At 37.8% G+C, this 20272-nt stretch overlaps 2 protein-coding genes across 3 annotated transcripts; both read right to left on the bottom strand.

The window, feature by feature from the left end:
- Positions 1–990: 990 nt before the first annotated feature.
- Positions 991–4543, bottom strand: LOC109090205 (beta-1,3-galactosyltransferase 2-like). The gene is made up of 2 exons (XM_042748979.1): positions 4268–4543; positions 991–2397 (listed from the first exon to the last, which is right to left on the bottom strand). Exons 1-2 carry the CDS (start codon positions 4321–4323, stop codon positions 1314–1316), a joined length of 1140 nt encoding a protein of 379 aa, XP_042604913.1. The 5' UTR covers positions 4324–4543; the 3' UTR covers positions 991–1313.
- An 81-nt stretch (positions 4544–4624) lies between these two features.
- Positions 4625–19362, bottom strand: LOC109090798 (zinc finger protein GLIS2-like). 2 transcript variants are annotated; one of them, XM_042748977.1, is made up of 7 exons: positions 18961–19362; positions 12584–12736; positions 10385–10524; positions 9610–9780; positions 8787–8920; positions 8506–8624; positions 4625–7259 (listed from the first exon to the last, which is right to left on the bottom strand). In XM_042748977.1, the coding sequence occupies exons 2-7, from the start codon at positions 12717–12719 to the stop codon at positions 6625–6627; spliced, it is 1335 nt and encodes a 444-aa protein (XP_042604911.1). In that variant the 5' UTR covers positions 12720–12736; positions 18961–19362; the 3' UTR covers positions 4625–6624. The 2 variants fall into 2 exon arrangements, with proteins under 2 accessions (XP_042604911.1, XP_042604912.1); XM_042748978.1 differs by having other exon boundaries at positions 18883–19362.
- Positions 19363–20272: the final 910 nt, after the last annotated feature.

The following is a 20272-nucleotide window of genomic DNA, read 5'->3' on the forward strand; positions in this document are numbered from 1 at the left end:
ATCACAGAGGATTGTGTACATTGCACTATCAAAGCATGGTTCTTTATTGAACCTTATAAAAATGGTTCTATATAGGGCCAAAAATGGTTCTACTATTGTTATGGGCCAAAAAAAAACAAAAAAAACCTAATCTGTTACAGAACTATTTTCTTAAGAGTGTATAATTTACTCTAAGAAGCCATTGCAAAACACAAAATCTATGAAATGTTTGCACATACCTTATCTTGTCTTGTAACAGCGATACTGTACATATCTCAGAGGCACAGTATCTGAGCTCCTCCTTGTGCTTTCTTCTGACCTACTGGATCCTTTAAAAGCACCTGGTGAGGCTATGGAGCGTGTCACAGTGAGCTGGCAACGATCCAGAAACATTTTGCTACTCAAAAGGATCATGTTACCACCCATCTTTTAATCGTTCTCCTCCATCTGCAAGTGTTATGTTTCTGATGCCAGCTGGAACTTAAAAAGAATTGGAATAAGCATCTTAAGATAAGTGCTAACATTTCAGATGGTTCTGAATATAATGTCTAAATGTCCTGAAGATCTGTGGCATTATAATTGCGTGGAAGCTGCCACCTCATCTTACCAACATTATTTGCATGACATGCAAAATACAAGATGACGGCGCCAGTGTGACCTTGTCAACACTTGAGTCGGACAGAGCTGAAAACAACAACGATCAAATAAAATTCATGTTTTTTATTTAAAATCTAACATAAAATTGTAAATGTAATAATGCATAATGACAGTACAAGTGCATTGTTCTGTATAATAATGATATGTATATGATTAAATATATGACCCTGGACCACAAAACCCATCATAAGGGTAAACTGTTTTGAAACTGAGATTTATACATCATATATAAATAATCTAAAGTTGTCCAGGTGAAGTCCTTAGCAATGCATATTACCAATCAAAAATTAAGTTTTGATATATTTACAGTAGGGAATTTACAAAATATCTTCATGGAACATGATCTTTACTTAATATCCTAATGATTTTTGGCATAAAAGAGAAATCGGTAATTATGACCCAAACAATGTATTGTTGGCTATTGCCCCAGCGACTTAAGACTGGTTTTGTGCTCCAGGGTCACATATAACTAAATATACATAAGTAAAATAAGAGGGGGAAAAAACAGAATAATTAAAAAATATACATTTATAAATAACTATTTACTGTATGAGCATTACAAACAAACAGCATTTAATTTTTTTAGTCTTTATTTCACTGATTGTGTCTGCCAATCTCTAACAGTCGTTCATAAATGAAATAAAGGCTACCACTAATCTATTCCATTTTGATTTGTTTTATGTGGGCTTCTTTACGTCCTTCCAAATGTCTCTTAGCTGCTGTGGGGATCCCAGGATTGTCGTAATAACTCTGAGAAAATTCTCTCGATTATATTGTCCCATATAGACTCTAAACTGTGAAGGGTCTGGGGGAGATGAGGGTGCCACGCCCAGCTGTTTCAGACAAGCGCCCACATATGCGTCTTCTATGTTAAAGGGCTTTATTTCCTTGGAAGCCTCAACTATTTTTTTTGGCAGGTCATTGGAGAAAACATATCCCATTCCCAGCAGGTACGTGGGGTATTTCGGTTCAGGGTACAATTCCTCTGCCACATACCATTTAGAGTTTTTGTTTCTGATAACAGACCGGTTCCACATCAAATGGCCTGTGATGTAGTTCTGTCTGGGTGTGTTGGGTGACAGTAAGAGGCTCATCAGGTTCTCCACGTTTATGTACATGTCAGAATCAACCTTCATAGCATAAGCTGCTTGAGGGCAGCGAGTGGCCAGCCAGTCCATGATCACCATGGTCTTTATGGTCAGATTGAAGTAGGAGTCCACAAAGTTGCTCTGCACTAAATCTCTGTGTTGTCGACTCTCTTCCTCCAGCTGCTGTTGAGCTTCAGCTCCTCCAGTCAAACCCACCAAGAACAGAGTCAGCACTGCTTTTCCCTGCACTGAGCTCTCATTCCCCCATGTGCTCCGGATGGCGTTACGAGCGTCCAGCTGATGGGGGGCCACAGGGACCATAAAGACCAGGAATGGATCCTGCTTACATTTATCAGGTTCATCCAGGAAGAAATGATAGTTGCTTGGATGAGCTACATGATAATTCACAGAAAAGATTGTGGTTTGTGTAGGACTCTGGACACTGTTGGCTGCTAAAAATGTTGTTTGATTTTCACTGGCAGACTGGTACTCAGTCACCATATGATAGGAGCGTATCTGATTTAGCACTTTTATGTACAAGGTGTCAGGGAACACTGCACTGAGAGGGAATTCATAGACGTAAGTAATGGCAGTCAATAAGAACATTAATGTAAGTAGCAGAAAGAATCCTGTTTTAATGTGACACCTGTGTGAAGCTCTATCCGCACCTAAACTGTGTAGAAGAGAGACAAAAAACAGTAAAGGTATTTACTAAGATCCAATGATACAATCTATTTGCTGACACAATAATTATTGAGTGTCAGTATCAAACTTAAAACAGTTACATTTAAATTAAATATTAAACACACCCTATTTAACTTACATAATCAAGTAGAAAATATGGTAGGGACTTGTTTTAAATAAATCTGTTCATACATGAACCGTATGAAGACTTTCAATGCTACATATAGAGAGAGAAAGAGAGAGAGATCATTTAAAACAAACTTTACACGCTACATGATGTAGAAGACGATTTACTTGATTCAATAAGACTTTCCAACGCTACACACAGAGACAGAATCGTTAGAATGAAGCGATTTACTAGAAAATTTTAATAGAAATCCTCGCAGAATTTCTAAGTTAGTTGCTTGGTTTGAAAGTGATTTCTGTGCTTTCATACATGATTAGTTGATAGAAATTTCACCTAAATTTTTCTAATGTGCACGTTCCTGTACTTACTGAAAAAGCTTCACTACTTTAAAAAAATGCTGAATTTACTCACTCTGTCATTAGCTTTAGTTATGTTTAGTGACTCACCAATCCTGTATCATAGTCCGTTCCTTCTTAAAGGGATACTCCACCCGAAAATGAAAATTTTGTCATTAATCACTTGCCCCCATGTCGTTCCAAACCCGTAAAAGCTCTGGTCGTCTTAGGAACATAATTTAAGATATTTTGGATGAAAACTGGGAGGCTTGTGACTGTCCCATAGACTGTCTAGTATATAACAGTGTCAAGGTCCGGGAAAGGTATTAAAGTCGTCGTCAGAATACTCCATCTGCCATCAGACGTGCAATCTGGGTTATATGAAGCAACGGGAAACACTTTTTGTAAGCGAAGAAAAAAAAATAACGATTTATTCAATAATTCCTTTGTCAACGGTCTCTTCTGTGTCATCCGCTCCACAAGGATGCGCTGTTTTCTTTCAAATCTAAAGCTAAACACATGTAGAAACAGTGCATCCTTGTGACGCGGATGACACAGAAGAGCATACACAGCATACAGACACAGAGGAGACCGTTGACAAAGGAATTGTTGAATAAAGTCAAAAAGTGTTCCCGTTGCTTCATATAACCCAGATTGCACGGCTGATGGCAGATGGAGTATTCTGACCACGACTTTCATACCTTTCCTGGACCTTGACACTGTTATTTATTTGGCAGTCTATGGGACAGTCTCAAGCCTCCAGGTTTTCATCCAAAATATCTTAAATTGTGTTTCGAAGATGAACCGGAGCTTTTACGGGTTTGGAACGACATGGGGGTAAGTGATTAATGACAAAATTTTTATTTTGGGGTGGAGTATCCCTTTAAGGTTAGGCAGCGGCTATATTTACCCTGAGTGTAAATTACAAAACAAATTCTAACTCCCAACTTGTCAAATATTGACGCTTGGTCTGAACCCTTTAGCGTAATTTTTTGATGTTACTTATTGCATACTGTTTTATAATGTACTACCATACTAAGGTGCAGATAATTGCCACTACTTGCAATAAGTATATAAATAGCAGAACATACTGCTATTATATCATAGTAGAATCCATCACTATTTACACTTAGTGCAAATATCCGCTGCCTAATAGTTTTATAAAACAAAGAGGGTTACATTTATGCAATTATGTAAGCTGTCCCTAAATGAATGTAGTTATGAATTATGATCAGTTCAGCATAGTTTTCCATGTCCATGCAGTTGCAGTTTACCACACTATTGCATAAATAAAATATCAGATGACCATAATATATCTACATATCTTTTTTATTTTATTTATTTTTTTAGCATAGTTTGTTTTAAATCATAAAAGACAAAAGCAAGCGTGAGCTCACCTTTTCCAGCCATTTCTGTCTGAGAGTTTCGCCTCCATGTCGTGGTGTGTGTGCATCTGGATTCAGGGCAATCAATGGCCCTTTTAGCTGAAAACCTGAGAGTTAAAGCTGCTGAAGATTTATAGGTGGCCCCACCCCCTCACACCTCACACAGGTGTTCACTGAGGATTGGGGGCTGGGCTAGTTTTTATGGTTGTTTTAAAATAGATCACAATTACACAATACATTTTATCTCTAAGCATTTTTTGCCATTTGTAATACTAATAACACAAAATAGGCTTCAGCTGATCTCTTTATACTAACCAAACAATGTAAAAATACATTTAAATCTTTACAAAACAATAACACTGTACACACTTCAGTCATTGCACTCTTTATTGGACTTATGCATCATAGTCCTGTATTTCATACATTTCATTCCGGTCACATTGACAGACGTCCTGTGGTATGTTAAGACACATAAGCATTAGCTCAACTTCAAGAGGCATTAGCCTCAACGTCAGGAAAACATTTACGATAGAAGCCTATTGAACAAACTCTGGTAAAATATACATACATGAACTGACAATATACATCCAAATGTATCTCATACATTGTATTTCGTCAATAACAACCTTACAATATAAGGCACTTTGTTTTGGTAAAAATTCGATAAAATATCCTGTGCAAATATAGTTCATTACAATACTCAAGCTGACCGTGACAGGCCATAGTCTTAGCATTTATCCATTATGCATGGCAGATATCAAATCAGAGCTATACAACATTACATATGCGGCTCCCGATGCAAACCCGGGCTCCGATTTTACACTTAAATGAAACGGGTCAGCCATGCATAAAGGTTTACCAATCCACTAGCCACAGAACTAAATAATGGATAACAAATAGTTGAGTCCAAGTGGACTCATGTCATCATATGACACAGTTTTGACACAGTCAATGTCTCGTCACTGAACACGTATAAAACATAAAGCGGCACCATTAAATGGCTAATAATGGAAACTCAAGCTGATGATTACTTACAGCAATCAGGGTGCACATCTTTGCTTAAATTTAACTTTGTATGTAACTATATGTCCCAAATTGGTTACTTTTTGGTTGTGAGAAACGTACTTAACTTGTATCAAATTCTGCTTTAACAACTTCTACGATATGGACCATAAAAGATTTTTCGATTTTAACGTTTTAAAAGATATTTAATTGTGCATACTCATTTTAACCTATTTTTTTATTATTTAGATTTGGCTTCACTTTCTAACGCTCATTTAACGTTAATTTAACATTGACCACAAACTGAATAACACTTTTATAAGTAATCTCAATATGAATATCTTCTTTTTCCATACTTGCATTACAATGATGCCTAAATCCACATGTAACATATAAGACTTCTAATTTTAGTGTTCTATATTTGTTTTGTTTTAATAAATGAACATATCCGGCCTATGTTTGTGGAACACAGGCTAATGTTTCTTTGTTAGCTCACAGCAGGTGCTTTTCAGTATAATTCTAAAGATGTGCGTCGTATGTACGCCTTTAATGTCACATCCTGTTCTCTGTTTGGTCACTGTAAATAGTCTCCAGAAGACTCTTAAATCAGCATACTATAATTATGAAGCATCACCATCTAGGAATTTCTTACCAACATCACATTGCATATGTTCTGACGTCTTTTATGACATACTGATTAATATTGCACACAGATGGTGCATGAATATTGGTCGCTGTGTCAGGATGTACTGAAAAAAAAAAATCAATATTTGAATTAACTTTGACTATTTAAACACTCTGTAATTTCCCTAAAAGCTAGCAACTCTTTCCTATTGAATGGCAAATACTAAAGTGAGTGACTAATGGCTCACACCAGGAACAATAACCATAAAGATAATTATAACAGTAACTATCTTACCATTTACATAAGCGCAGAATAACATTCTGTTCCTTGTAAGTAAACATTGTAGTTTTTTTTTTTTTTTTTGCTTGTTTCTTTAAATACCCAAGCTCAGGAATGATAAATCATCCTGAAATTGAACCCAACATCATCATTTCATTTATTTAAAGCATTATAGTTATTGTCATTGGTGTGAATGGCCCATAAGGTTTTGTTTAGCATTTTTTGGCGTATATGAAACCAGTTTAGTTTTTGTAGTGTGAACAGAAAACAGACAAACTGGGATTCACACCAAATTCGTGAACAGTTCAAAATCCAAAATCCAAACTCTCAACAAACATTTTTCCAAGTATTTTTTTTTTGGGACATAACATAACTGATTTCAGCGCTCGTAAAATGACACCATAATCCGATTTGAAATCCAAATCAGATTGGTGTGCAGTGTGAACAAGGCCCATGAGTCTCTTTATGTGGTCGCCACCTGTTTCAAGAACAGCATGCCCGGAGGAATCACGACCCATGAGTGAGGGCCCCGTCCTGCTCCCATCCTGCCTTCATCTTCATCATCAACATCATCTTCTTCCTCAACCGCTCTTTCAGCTTGACCCAAGCCGAGCCCGAATGGCGGCAACAACAAGGGGTGCAGGATAGGCACCTTCCCAAGCCCAAGAGCACCAGAGCTGGGGTACAGCACCGGCCCGGCTCCTAAAAGCGGACTGAGCCTGGACAGATCCAAGGGGTGATTGCTAAGGGCCCCGGCGAAGGCGTGAGCCCCAAATAAGGTTGTTGCCGCACCCGGTAAGACGAAACGAGCCGCTCCTGGGTAAGAATGATCCATCCGTCGCCCATCCATCAATGAGGCACCATCCGATTCCAGCCTGTTGGTTCTGGGAGGGGCGGCGCGTTCCTGCACTACGGCGTGGCCGTGGGCCTTGATGTGTTTGCGGAGAGAGCTGGGGTCGGTGTAGCGCTTCAGACAGCCCACCATTTTGCAGCAGTAGGGTTTATCCACATAGTGTGTGCGCGTGTGTTTGAAGCGGTCGCTGGAGTTCGAGTAGCGCTTATTGCAGCCTTCGTAAGGACAGATGTAGGGCTTCTCTCCTGAGAGGGCAGAAGAGCAAGAGATAATCAAAGGCTGTACCAGAGGAATGCTGAGGACAGACAGTCACAACCAGACAGCATAGGCCTGTAGAGACTTGTCTCATTTTGTGTGGGAAAATGTGGATGTGTGACAAAAGTACTGGTGTTTTGGTATTAAGGTCACGCTTACATAAAAAACAAACAATAAAAGCTCAAAAGGCCCATTCACAACAAGGACGATAACTATAATATCAATTAATAAACCAATAGCAGTCCACATCACAGCTATAACGATAACGGCACAGAGAAACCATATTGTTGGAATTTCTTTCAGTTGTTTTTTCGAAATTGATGAACGATAAAAACACTGACAGCCAATCAGAATCTGTCCTGCTTTAGCATTTAAAGTGGCACATGCAAAAATGCAGCACATGCATATATCAGTGTTGTGGAATATATGTATTTCAATATTGAATTACTTCCTAAAAATAACTTATTTAGTTTAGCTACTTTTAAGGGAAAGTTATGCAATATGCTACTTTTGCATTACTTTTTCTCATCTGGGCTGCGCTTGCTCGTTTGTTTTTAATGTAAAAAAAGTTCTATTTTTGGTGTGAACAGGCCTTAATACTAAATTAAAATCTAACAAATAAAATTGTAGACAAAGATAATTGTATTTATAAATATAAAAAAATATATAATAAAAAAATATAAACAAAAAAAAAAAATAAAATAAAAAACAAAAAAAAAATTTAAAAAAAAATACAAATTTGTATTATACTTTAAACATAAAATAATGTATGTATGAATTCACATTTTTATATTTTTGTATATAATTTAGAATTAAATATACTGTAAACTTAATGAATACTTTAATTGTATACTTTACATTTGATTACTTTTGTATTATACTTTAAATATCTGAATGTTTACTGAATGTTGCTGCTAGACACCTGCAAAACATCAAGCAACATTTACTTAAAATATTTTAAGGCTACAAGACATTGCTTTATTTCTTATTAATATTAGCATTACTATGCAACTCTTTAAACAAATCAATGTCTTGAGCAGCATAATAGTTGTTTCAAAGCTGATATCAAGAGTTGTCAAATTATACTTGTATACTGGTATCTACGTCTGGAATGTCAGTACTGTGAAAATCTATTCTTGTTTAAATGGGAGCTAATTGGATTTTATGTATGTACCATATCTGTGTTTACATTTTTTGGTGTGTTTTTTTTTGTATTGCAAAAGTGTTTGCCCTCACCTGTGTGTGATCGGGTGTGTATTTTCAGGTTCTCCAAGCGTGAAAAGCTCTTGTGGCAGGTAGGGCAGTGATGAGGTTTCTCGTTGGTATGAGTACGGATATGAATCAGCATCTTGTACCTGCGTTAAACAAATGGATCCTGGATTAGTGCATATATACTGTATGCACACCATTCAAGAGCAAACATCAGACAGGTTTTAAAGTTACTCAATAATCTTGGAGTGGGCGGAATTCTAACTGCTCTGTGCTTAAATACTATGAATGCGTGTATGTTGTCTGACCTGGCATTAAAGCCTCTTCCCTTGCGCGCACAGCCCTCCCAGTGGCAGCAGTATCCTGAATTCTTCTCTGGTTTCACGTGCGAGTCATTCACATGGTCCACCAGATCCTGCAGGCTCTCGAACAGCAGATGGCACTACAGAGTAAAGATAGAGAGCATAGCAGGAGCAGGGAGGAAGATGAGGAGCACAAAATTAATAGATCTTTTAATATCTAACATCATGCACTTAAAGGAACAGTTCACCCAAAAATGAAAATCCTGTGATCGTTAACTCACTCTCAAGTGGTTCCAAACTTGTTTGATTATTTTATTTTTATTTTTTGTGCTGCAGAGCACAGAAGAAGCCATTTCGAGGAATGTGGGTAATTAATTGGTAAACAACTGGGTAAACAATTGATGGTAGCCATTGACTTACAATGTATTTTTTTTTCCATACTATTGAAGTCAATGGCTACCGTCAGCTGTTTGGTTACCAACATTCTTCAAAATATCTTCTTCTGTGTTCAGAAGAAGAAAGAATCTCATACAAGTATGCTATGCACTTTTTTAAAGTGTTCAGAGTGAATTTAGTGCATTGTTTATTGGTTTCTAGGTTGTTTTTACTTGGTCTCTATTATATTTTGGTCTCTAAACATGGCTCGGGTCTTTCTTTTAAAGTAAGTCTAACCGATTTTGTTGCAAAAATGGACAAATAGTGTTACATTATTTCCTCTTTTAATATATGTATTCACTTGGAAACATATTATGGAATGAATTTAATTTAATTTAGTCTTCAACCTCATCATCATGGCTCAAAACAGTAAAACCAGCTCTCTCTCACTCACTTTTAGCCAGCGGCAGGCCAGCTGTTCGTCACTCGAGGGCTCAGGGGAATGCTGACCAATCAGCATCGAGGAGGGCAGGCGCAGGGGACCCTCTGCACCAATTGGCAGAAAGAACTGGAATCCTGGAGGAGGAGAGGCGCTGTCCTCGTGGTACGTGGTGCTTTCGGATTCCTGAGGAAGTATAAGAGCATATGTATCAGTAGTTAATTTCTGAATAATGTCTGACTCATCCTGGTTGGGAAGTAAGAGACCACCTCATGGCCGAACAAGTCCAGACATGTTCCCAAACCTACCCTCTATTTTTGATCCTAGAAAGGGTTCAGATTAGGACACCGTGCGAGACTGGACTGAAATGAATTAGTGTGGAGGGGAATTGAATTATGGTAATGGTGTATAAGGCAGTCTCTCTTCCAGCAGGATTACATTTATTTGTAAAAGAAACTTTTTCTACACCCAGAAAGCTAAAAATATCTGAGATCATATTCATCTCAGAAATTATACTTTGATTCTCGATGGTGATCAGAATCATTTGAACCACATACTGTAGAGAAAAACAGACTAATTTTCTGAATTCATCAGAATTTTCTGACGTCGCTGAGACTAAAAGATTATTTTCAACTATGCTAGTTGATGTCAACTAGAGTGATTTTTACAAATACATCTAGGCTTTTTATATATATGTACATATACACACATACAGTCATTTAACTGTGTTGTTTAAAATCAACTGAACCATTTGAAAAATGTTGCAGAGTTTGAGGTTTAAGTTACTCACTGAGGCCAGAAGAGGCGCTGTGGGGCTCCAGCTAGCGCCACTGTCTATGGGAGAGGGTGGTGAGGGAGAGGAAGATGGAGACAGACTCAGATCTACCACCATAGACGATGAAGAATCTGACGTGTCCTTGTCAGCTGCATCTGGATATAAGAAGAAATGAGGTTAGTTTTTGTACAACTGAGACGGTTATTGACTGTCAGACTATAGATTAGTGATGGTTTTTAGTGACTCTTTCTGTAGTTACACTGTTACGCCAGTAGGTGGCAAAAGTCCCTGAACGGGCCTCAAATATAGGCCCTTGCCTGTCCCGTGTCTGACAGCTTATCAGAATTACCAGCCTGTATCCGACCCAAGCCCGTCTTTTTGCCCCCTTCTCCCAAAACAGCTTACTACATACTTACAGCTTACATACTACTCTTTCAGCTATTAAAATAATTCAGTTTTGTATATAATAGTAAAGTGACTATATTTAGTTTAATTTTTTTTATTAAGTTAATTTGAAAATACATTTGGAGCCTTTTTTGTTAGTTAAATATAAGGTTATTTTTATTTTATATACCCTAATGACCAAGTGTCCAGCGATAGACAGTGAGTTGATCATAATCTATGTTTGATCAGTTTAACCTTCTCAAATTATCACGACTTGCCTAAAATAAAATCTATATATGTAAAACAGATTAAGCATATAACGATGTTAGTTTAAATGTTAAACCTAGATAATTGTGCAAGGTTAGATGCATATCCAAGCGTTTGTGCAGAGAGTGGAAACTTAAGCGCGCTCTGCTGGACATGGAGGCATCGTCAACGAGATCACTTGCATTTAAAACTTAAAATATGCCGTCATTTTTGCTCATAAAGGTAAGATTAATACATAATTCGGAACTGTAAAGGGTCTACTTTTATTTGTGTGCACTCACAACATCAACAAAACGTTGTGGTTTTATAAAATAAAGAAAGCATGATGCGCTTTCTGCCGTCTTGGTCTTGAACAGGAGCGCTTCACAAAAATGAACCGAAACTCAGTGAATACATGCCTCACAGACATAATAAAGAAAACGTAAATGCTTAACGAAATAAAACAAATCGAAAGCGAAAACTCTTTCATTATGTAATCCGTAAAGATGCATTTCTTGCTAAAGGCACGTCCAATGAGGAGATGGCGAGTCAGGATTGGCAACTTCATCCTTACGACACTGACTGAATAAATAATTCAAATAGCTGTATACTACCCCCCCCCTTCACCGACACATTCATGCTAATAACTTTTGCCGGTGCTTTGCAGCAAGCTTTAGCCCATTGAGTGTGTTTGAATGCAGATCTCTTCCAGCTGCGCTGAAGGCACTTGCGCTCGCTGCTGCTGCTGGAGAAGCCTAAAAGAACGAGAAACTCAGTTGGCGTCTGAACTATTACGTGAAAATTGGCCTGAAGCCCGGGTCTAGAGGTGTAAAAAAAAAATCAGGCCCAGGCTGAAATGCAGGGCTCTAGTCACAATAAGTGAGTTGCTGATTCATTCATTGAATCAATTTGTTTAAGCACACTGATTAATTCAGGAATTAAACAAGTGACTGTCTTTTTGAGTGAGTCATTGAATCACTCATTCTACTAATTTGTTCAAAACCCTTGAGGAATGAAACATGTACGAAAGATGACCTACTACTTCTGGTAGATTCTGATTTGTGCCTCTGATGAACATTTTACTATTTTATGAGGCTACAGGAGAGGAGTTGTAATGTCAGTAAATTGACTCAATTGTTGGTCACATGACAAATGTAGTCCGTCCGAATTACATTCATACTACACACATTCATATTATATAGAACAAACTTTTTTCAAAAGAAGTACCTATACAGTGAATATGCTTTTTTGGATGCAGCCACCTGTCATTGAATCGTTCATTCAACATTGTTCAAAACAGCTGATTCGCTCAGGAACTAAACAAGTAACTGTCTTTAGGAGAACTGAATCATTCATTGAACCAAAAAACGCTGACTGATTCAGGAACGAATCAAGATACCATTCAGCTGATTTGTTCAAAAACTCTGATTCAATGCAGGAATGAAACAAGTGACTAAATAATCCACATTACTTGCATTATCCTTCCATTGAAACGTATATGACTGTATGCATGTTATAACCGTAGCTGTATGTGTTTCATCTATAGTTTAGTTATGTAGTGGTTTGTGTGGTCAGTTGACTAACCAGGGCTTTTGGCCTTGTGCAATGTGCGGGATATTCGAGCCCGAGAAAAGTGCAGTGGGGCACAGATGGACGTTCTGAGTGTCCTGTCACGGCCAGAGGGTATCTTCAAGTCCAGGGGCTCGTCCAGCGACAGCATGGCTTTGATCCACCAGCCTGAAAAAACAAACAAACCAAGTTATACTGTATATACTGAAAAAGTTTTTTTTCTTTTTTTTTCCATTACAACTACTACACATCACAACCAAAACAAAAATCACAGATTTTACATCTCATCTTATATCTCACCCCCCCCCCCCCTCACACACACACACCCATACGCAGACACACTCCCACACACGTGCAGCTCCGCGTTCACTTCAGCAACTGCAAGTCATTTACATTTCTTTCTGCCAGACAAGTCACGCACACACACACACACACACACAAGCAGTTCATCACACCAACAGCCCCACTGCAGTCAAAACATGCAGAACGCATTACAGAGATATATAGATCGGAGTTCTTTGCTTTCCTTCATTCTTTCCTGCCGTCTCGGTTTCTTTCTGTGATGCAAAGGAAAAGTTGATGAAGACTGGGCCTCTGGCTCCACATATATGTACAATTATTTGTACAAGAGGGTCCAAAAGTCTAAGACCACTAGGTGAAATTAGGAGTGCACCACAGTTAAAATTCTGGTTGAGAATTATAAACGCATTACTATAGTAGGCTAACGCGAGTTGCGTAATCAGATTACTTTCTTCAAGTTAGTAGTAAAGTAATGCATTACTTATAAATTTACAAAAATGTATCTGGGTTAATTTTTTTCATACAAGTATTGCAAATGACTTTGTTTTCGCATTTACTCCTTGGAGAATTTCCTTTAAAGTACTTACTTTCCATAAAGTAGTAAGTAACGGGTTACTGTTTTACAATATTGTAATGCATTACTTTTTGAAAGTAACTTTCCCCAACACACATCATTTTCAGGTTATGGCTGATATGTAAGTTCTTTACCATTTTGCATAAATTAATCAATCATTTAAAATGTTTAATAAATAGTTCACCCAAAAATGAAGATTTGCTTAAAATTTACTCGCCCTCAGGCCATCCAACATAGTGTTAGTTTGTTCATCAAAACTGATTTGGAGAAATGTAGCATTACATCACTTGCTCACAAAATGATGCTCTGCAGTGAATGGGTGCCGTCAAAATCATATTCTAAAACAGCTGATAAACACATCACAATAATCCACACCACTCCAGTCTAGCAGTTAACACTTTGTGAAGTAAAACTGCATGTTTGTAATAAACAAATCCATCAAGGCATTTTAACTTCAAACCATTGCTGACGGCACCCATTCACTGCAGAGGATCTATTGCTGGGCAAGTTATATAATGTCAAATTTCTCTAAATCTGTTTGGATAAAAAAAAATCTAATTTACATTTTGGATGGCCTGAGTGTGAGTAACTTATCAGAAAATGTTTAACTACAAGTGAAAAAATGACTTTTAAATGACACCTTTTTCAACCCCGCTGAACATCTTCTCTTACGATGATGTGCATTACATTAACATTCATCTAACCATATAATTATTTTCTTCAATTACACGGGAATGAGGAAGCACCTTCTACACGCCCCCACATTCATCATGATCCAAAGTTATGTACTTTTTCTTACAGAGAACATTCCCAGCGTTGAAATGTTGATCTCTGAGCAAACACTTGTGGCTTTTCATTTTCAGCTCCTGCATGCTTTCTGTTCCTCATTCCTCTGATTCCCTCTCTGTGATGTTACACAGTATTGCAAAAGGTTTGAGTGCTGAACACTTCCCCTCATCTCCATCCCTCCGCCCCTCCCTCACTCTCAGTCTTTGGCATGGGGGTTTGTTTTCAATCAAACTTCTTCCTCGAGCTCCACCCTTGCTTTCTGGGCTTTATATACACACTAACACTGAGACATACTGTAGTACAAACACAACAAATAGTGCACGCATTTCTGAATGTCGACCTCCTGGTAACATTCAACAGGTTTTAAAATGGATTTTGAGTAGCTACTTTACAATGTGTCCAACCACAGTGACAGTGAGGTGGTGTTTTTGTGAGGACAATCCTTTTCTTTTTCTAATCTACTTATATAAATACATAAACCACACACATGAGAGAAATACCTACTTTAAATATCTACTTTTATGATTATATTCTCCACACAGATGCACACAAGGTCACTCTTTCTCTATTCTGTTTCTCATTCCTCCACATCTGCAAGTGTCTGAAATCCTGGCCCTTTACCTCCTTTTGTTGACTCACACCGAAAAGCTGTGGGTGATCATTCCTTTCCCATTTCTCTCTTTCATTCCCTCCTTCCAAAACTCAGTGATGCAATCCCATTATTTAGCCTGCAATCTCAGTGCCTGGCATGAGAAGGAGGCAGAAAAAGAAAGGAGTGCATGAATTTTTTAATTGCATGAATCCTCAAATATGATATATTACGAGTAATAATTTATATATATAAAAAAAACCTAATTTGAAACAACATGACAATTTCTGTAATTTGTTTTATATTTTATTTAACCATTTAATTTGGTGGCAAACAAATAAAAAAAATATTGTTACTATTACTTATATTTTATTAGTAGTTATTTATGTTAATAAAATATATAAAAAGTGTCATTTGAAATTATCTGCTATGTATAAAATTCATAGTTTATAACTAGTAATAATTTATACATAAAAACAATTCAAACTATATTACATTAATTTGGTGGCAACAAAATAAATAACATTTATATGCTACTACTGTACTTCATATTATTTGTAATTATGTATATAAAATCTATATATAGAATCATTATTGATTTATTTGTAAATTCATAGTCTAATCTATGAACTTTATTGGTCAATTTATTTAACAATTTAAATTACTATATATATATATATATATATATATATATATATATATATATATATATATATATATATATATATATATATATATATAATATATATATATATAGAATCATTATTGATTTATTTGTCATATAATTGTTTTTTTTTTAATTCAGTGACATTATCTGGAAAATATCTACTTCTTTATTTAAAGTTAACAATGTAAGTTCTAGAAATTATTTAACAATTTAATCTAAAGCAATATTTAAATTAGTTTAAACAAGTTGCCAACAATTTACAGCAATATAATTGCAAAAAGGATGTTTGGGTTTTCTTTCTTACTGTTAATTTTTTTTTTTTTTTTCTCTCTCAAATATTCTGAGGACCCCCTTAAAAAACACTCTGCCATCCATCTATAACAGGATGAGGGTGGAGAACAAAACACAGCTAAATAATGAATCACTGATGAGGAAGAAACAACAACATCCTACAGAAGGCAATGAGCGCCACATCGCTCCCTCTCTCTCTTTCTTCATCGCTCCTTCACTTTCCACCCCCTGCATCTGGCAACAGGACAAGGTCAACACAGTCTCCCCTCTTCTAAAATTCCCATTCCTCATTCTCCCCTTCTCTCTCTCTCTCTGTATAGTCTGTCATCCAGACGCACACACACACACATTCCTCTGGCCACAGCAGATTCACCCAATTTGTTTCCACTGCGCTTTTAAGTGTACATTAGAAATGCAAAGAGAGCGCCAAGCTCATAAACAATAACAAGAACCAGCTGCGGACCCAACGCAGCAATCGTGCGCAGTTTCTCGTGGAGCGAAGAGGAAGTCTGGGAGAACGGTTGCGGCTGAGAAATCAAATGGACGGTGTGGATTAAGTGCAATTCGAACATTTTTCAGACATCATTTTCTCCCTTCTCGCACTCTCATATTTCTCTCCTCTCTCGCTCTCTTTTTCCATGCCTTTCCTCCTCCCCTTGGATTGCTCATGATTTGCAAAGGCCTCCAGGAACTCTGTCCAACCTCAAAACCAAGCCAAAGGGGGGAGAGATTGAAAAAAATAGAATGAGACGTAAGGGTCGATGAAGAGAAAAAGGAGGGCGGGAGCTCAGGAATTCTCTGTTTCCTTTGGAAATGAACAGATATATTGCTCAATATCATGTGTGTTTATGCTGTACAATGCGTCCTCGTATAGGTAAAGTTAAATAAAGACACTAATGGAGATGAAGAATTCCAGAAGCAGCCATTGGTGGTTGGTGTTTCACAGGAAAAGAATGTGTGGTTTCATCTCTCCCTTCTGTCTGTCCTCACCCATTCTCTCCAGCGAACCCAACGAACCTTAACGCAAAAGCGAAGACCACATAATAAGTCAAAACCGATGTATGACCGACACATCCATCAGCAATCGCAGCAAACAATGTCTCACGACCCACTGAAACATTCATACGCATACTCCCTCAGCCACACATTCATCCACAATCTGTCTCTCATTCCATTCCTCAGACCCTCTGTTAATGTTGCAGTTTGTTGCATCAGGACTGGGCTTGGCATTGCACCGAGAACCTCCCAAAGTACTGCCATAACCACCATAAACACTGAGCTGGACACGGCAAACGCCCACATATTCGGATTAGCACTCATCAGTAGGGGTTTTTCAAAAAGCGATTTTTAAATGTACATATGGTAGACTCCAACTTTGATTATTTGCATGCATCTGTGAGATAAGCGAGCGTTAATGAACCTTAGTAAAGGTAGACGGCATACAAAATAGTTTGCAGATAAAAATGTGAATATATAAAAACAGTACCTACACATGGCTTTTAAAAAATTAGTCTTGATTTAGGACCTTAAAACTGTATGACCCATTTAACAGAATGTACTTTGTTGTTGTCGTTAGCGAAAAATTAAATATGGTGTATGTATTCGTAATCTGTCTTTTAAATTAGATATTTATCCCATTATGTTACTGAAGCTAAAGTGGTCAAACGTAAACAGGTTGTTTTCAGTTACCAGGCTAACAATTTAACCTACTAGTGTAGCGTTGAATAGTTACAAAACGCTTTTCTGATTCGCTACGACAAGATATCACAATAACACAGGATGAGATCTTAGTTTGCACCGAGATAAAATTGAAATAAACCCCATCAGGACACAAAACATAAGGGTCTTGTATCATGCTGAAGGGGTTAAGTTAGCAAGCTAACAATTTAGCCAACTAGGTTAATGTTCAATGGTAACAAAATGCTTTTCTGATTAGCTACAACATGATATCACAATAGCGAGGGATGGGATCTTAGTAGGCCCTGACATAAATGCAAAATAAACCCCATCAGGTCAAGAAACATAAAGGTCTTGCATCATGCTGAAAGGGTTAAGTTAGCAAGCTAACAATTTAGCCAACTAGTTTAACATTAAATGGTTATGAAAAGCTTTTCTGATTAGCTCTGACAAGATATCACAATAACGCAGGATGAGATCTTAGTTTGCTGAGACAAAAATAAAATAAACCCCAAGAGATAAAGGTCTTGCATCATGCTGAAAGGGTTAAGTTAGCAAGCTAACAATTTAGCCTACTAGTTTAACATTAAATGGTTACGAAAAGCTTTTCTGATTAGCTCAGACATGATATGACAATAACGCAGGATGAAATCTTAGTTGGCCCTGACATAAATGCAAAATAAACCCCATCAGGTCAAGAAACATAAGGGTCTTGTTTCATGCTGAAAGGGTTAAGTTAGCAAGCTAACAATTTAGCCCACTAGCTTAATGTTCAATGGCTATGAAAAAAAAAATCTGATTAGCTACGACAAGATAACAAAACAATGCAGGATGGGATCTTATTTGCCCCGACATAAACCCAAACAGGACACGAAACGTAAGCGTCTTGTATCGTGCTGAAAGGGTTAATTTTGACAGTAAATTACGAAATTTTAACATTTTACTGCATAAAAAATAAACATTAAATACTTTATTATGTGAAATAACGGCTGCAGACTAATACAAGACAAGTAAACTAGCATAGCTGAGAAATCTTGTGAGACTATGTCAAAAATAAAAAATAAATAAATAAATAAATATGGCGCTCATTACACACAAATATTTGATCGCGGAATGCCCGGATTGACCAATCAGCATCAAGTGCTCTAAAGCGCCTTGTGAAATGACATGATATCACAGCATCTGAAACACAAATCACCTTCCTCCCACTCGCTCAGGTGTCCTCCGTTCACACCTGTAGCTGCCCTGACATGACTGTCTTAAGTTACATAACACCAGGTGCTCCCCGTTTATGATGGAGTCTGTTTACAAACCGATTCCGTGTTGAGAGGGATTCCATATCTATTCAACATTAAAGAAACTGGGTCAGACTGTCTGGATAAAACTTTCGCAAAATAACACACACACACACACACACACACACACAGCCTTAATCTTTTTCTGGACGTGAGCTGATACAGCTGGTGCTGGTGCTGGTCTTGTCCAGATGTGCGCGACGGTTTTACCTCGATAAAGACGCTCGGTCCGATTCCGAGATACGTGACGACTCGAAGCGCGCGCGGTCCGTTTAACGCCGAACCAGTGTCTTCATCAAAAACACTCCCGGATCCCGTCGACCGATTCCAACTCACGGAGGACACGGCAGGGCTACACTTAGACCCCAAAACGCAAACTGTCGCTTTTAGGATAAATTGTCAGGAAATATAGAATTGTGTCAAGTTGCGACAAAAGCGTTCTAAAATAAATACATTTCAGAGGAGCATCGTTTGCTTACGACGCCTGTCTACTGTCTCCCGGCTCCTTCCTCAGTCAGAAAAAGAGACGGAGGGAGAGGGAGGAGAATAAGACAGAGGGCGGAGGACATTAGATGATGATTCTTTATTTTCCTCCAGATGTGGTCTCTCTCTCTCTCTCTCTCGCGCAGATTACTGTTCTCTCTCTCCTCTCTCTCTCTAACTCTCACTCTCTCTCTCTCTCTCTCTCTCGCGCGCAGATTACTGTATTAGTCTCCGCTCAGTCGATCCCGCCCTGCTGTGACCCCGCCCCCCACGGAGACGTGTACGCGACGACGTCGTTCTCACGGCGTGAAAACTCTGACTTCTGTCCAGGTGTCTTGTGGGAGGTTATCCTCAACTCAACTCCCACTTTGCTTGTGTAACGGGGGAAAAAAACATGAAAAAAACGTTCTGACTTTGCTTACTTTATTCAATTGGATTTCGGTTTCGACCGCCAAATGTTTGTTAAGATGTTTCTGTGCAAATTAGCCTAACAAAAAGTAGTCTAATGGTATTGAATGATTATTATCTTCATGTACCATGATATAAGGCACTGTAAGCTACAAGAATACCATCAGGCCTGTAACCGTGTTTTAAAGTAAATTGTATTACCATGTTAAAAAGGTCAAAAAAAGTAATACTGGTATTTTTAGTACTTTTATGATAGTGTAAACTTGTGGTAAATAAGAGCACGCCATCTGGTGGTCACCTGAGGTGCAAAAACATTTGAATCACCTCAATAAAACTCTTTTATCCACGTTTTAATTGGTCCCTCGAGTGAGCTATTGAATCTTCCTCCACGGATTATAGACTGTATGTGAGCAGACCTCACATTTACTCGTCACTAGCAGTGGCAGAAAAACAGTGGTGACACGTTGAGGGAAATGGGCAAAGTCCAGGAAATAAGAGAAAGAAGAAAAAAAGTCTTGTTATGCCTTTGGATTTCAGAAGGAGCCTTATATGAACCTAAATGCAGATGTTTATGGTTGCAAGCCACAGAGCGGACTGATGAAACCTGAATTTGACAAACAATATATATCTA

The sequence above is a fragment of the Cyprinus carpio genome, chromosome B22 (genome assembly GCF_018340385.1).
Source record: "Cyprinus carpio isolate SPL01 chromosome B22, ASM1834038v1, whole genome shotgun sequence".
Lineage (NCBI taxonomy): Eukaryota > Metazoa > Chordata > Actinopteri > Cypriniformes > Cyprinidae > Cyprinus > Cyprinus carpio.

Bases quoted from the DNA above. Each gene is read 5' to 3' on its own strand.
- LOC109090205 (XM_042748979.1), bottom strand. From the start codon at position 4,323: ATGCACACACACCACGACATGGAGGCGAAACTCTCAGACAGAAATGGC. The intron at 2,398-4,267 runs GTGAGCTCACGC...TCTTCTACACAG, and splicing joins GACAGAAATGGCTGGAAAAG to TTTAGGTGCGGATAGAGCTT.
- LOC109090798 (XM_042748977.1), bottom strand. From the start codon at position 12,719: ATGCTGTCGCTGGACGAGCCCCTGGACTTGAAGATACCCTCTGGCCGT. The intron at 10,525-12,583 runs GTTAGTCAACTG...TCTTATATCCAG, and splicing joins GCACAAGGCCAAAAGCCCTG to ATGCAGCTGACAAGGACACG. The intron at 8,625-8,786 runs GTCAGACAACAT...TGTTTAACGCAG, and splicing joins GGAAGAGGCTTTAATGCCAG to GTACAAGATGCTGATTCATA.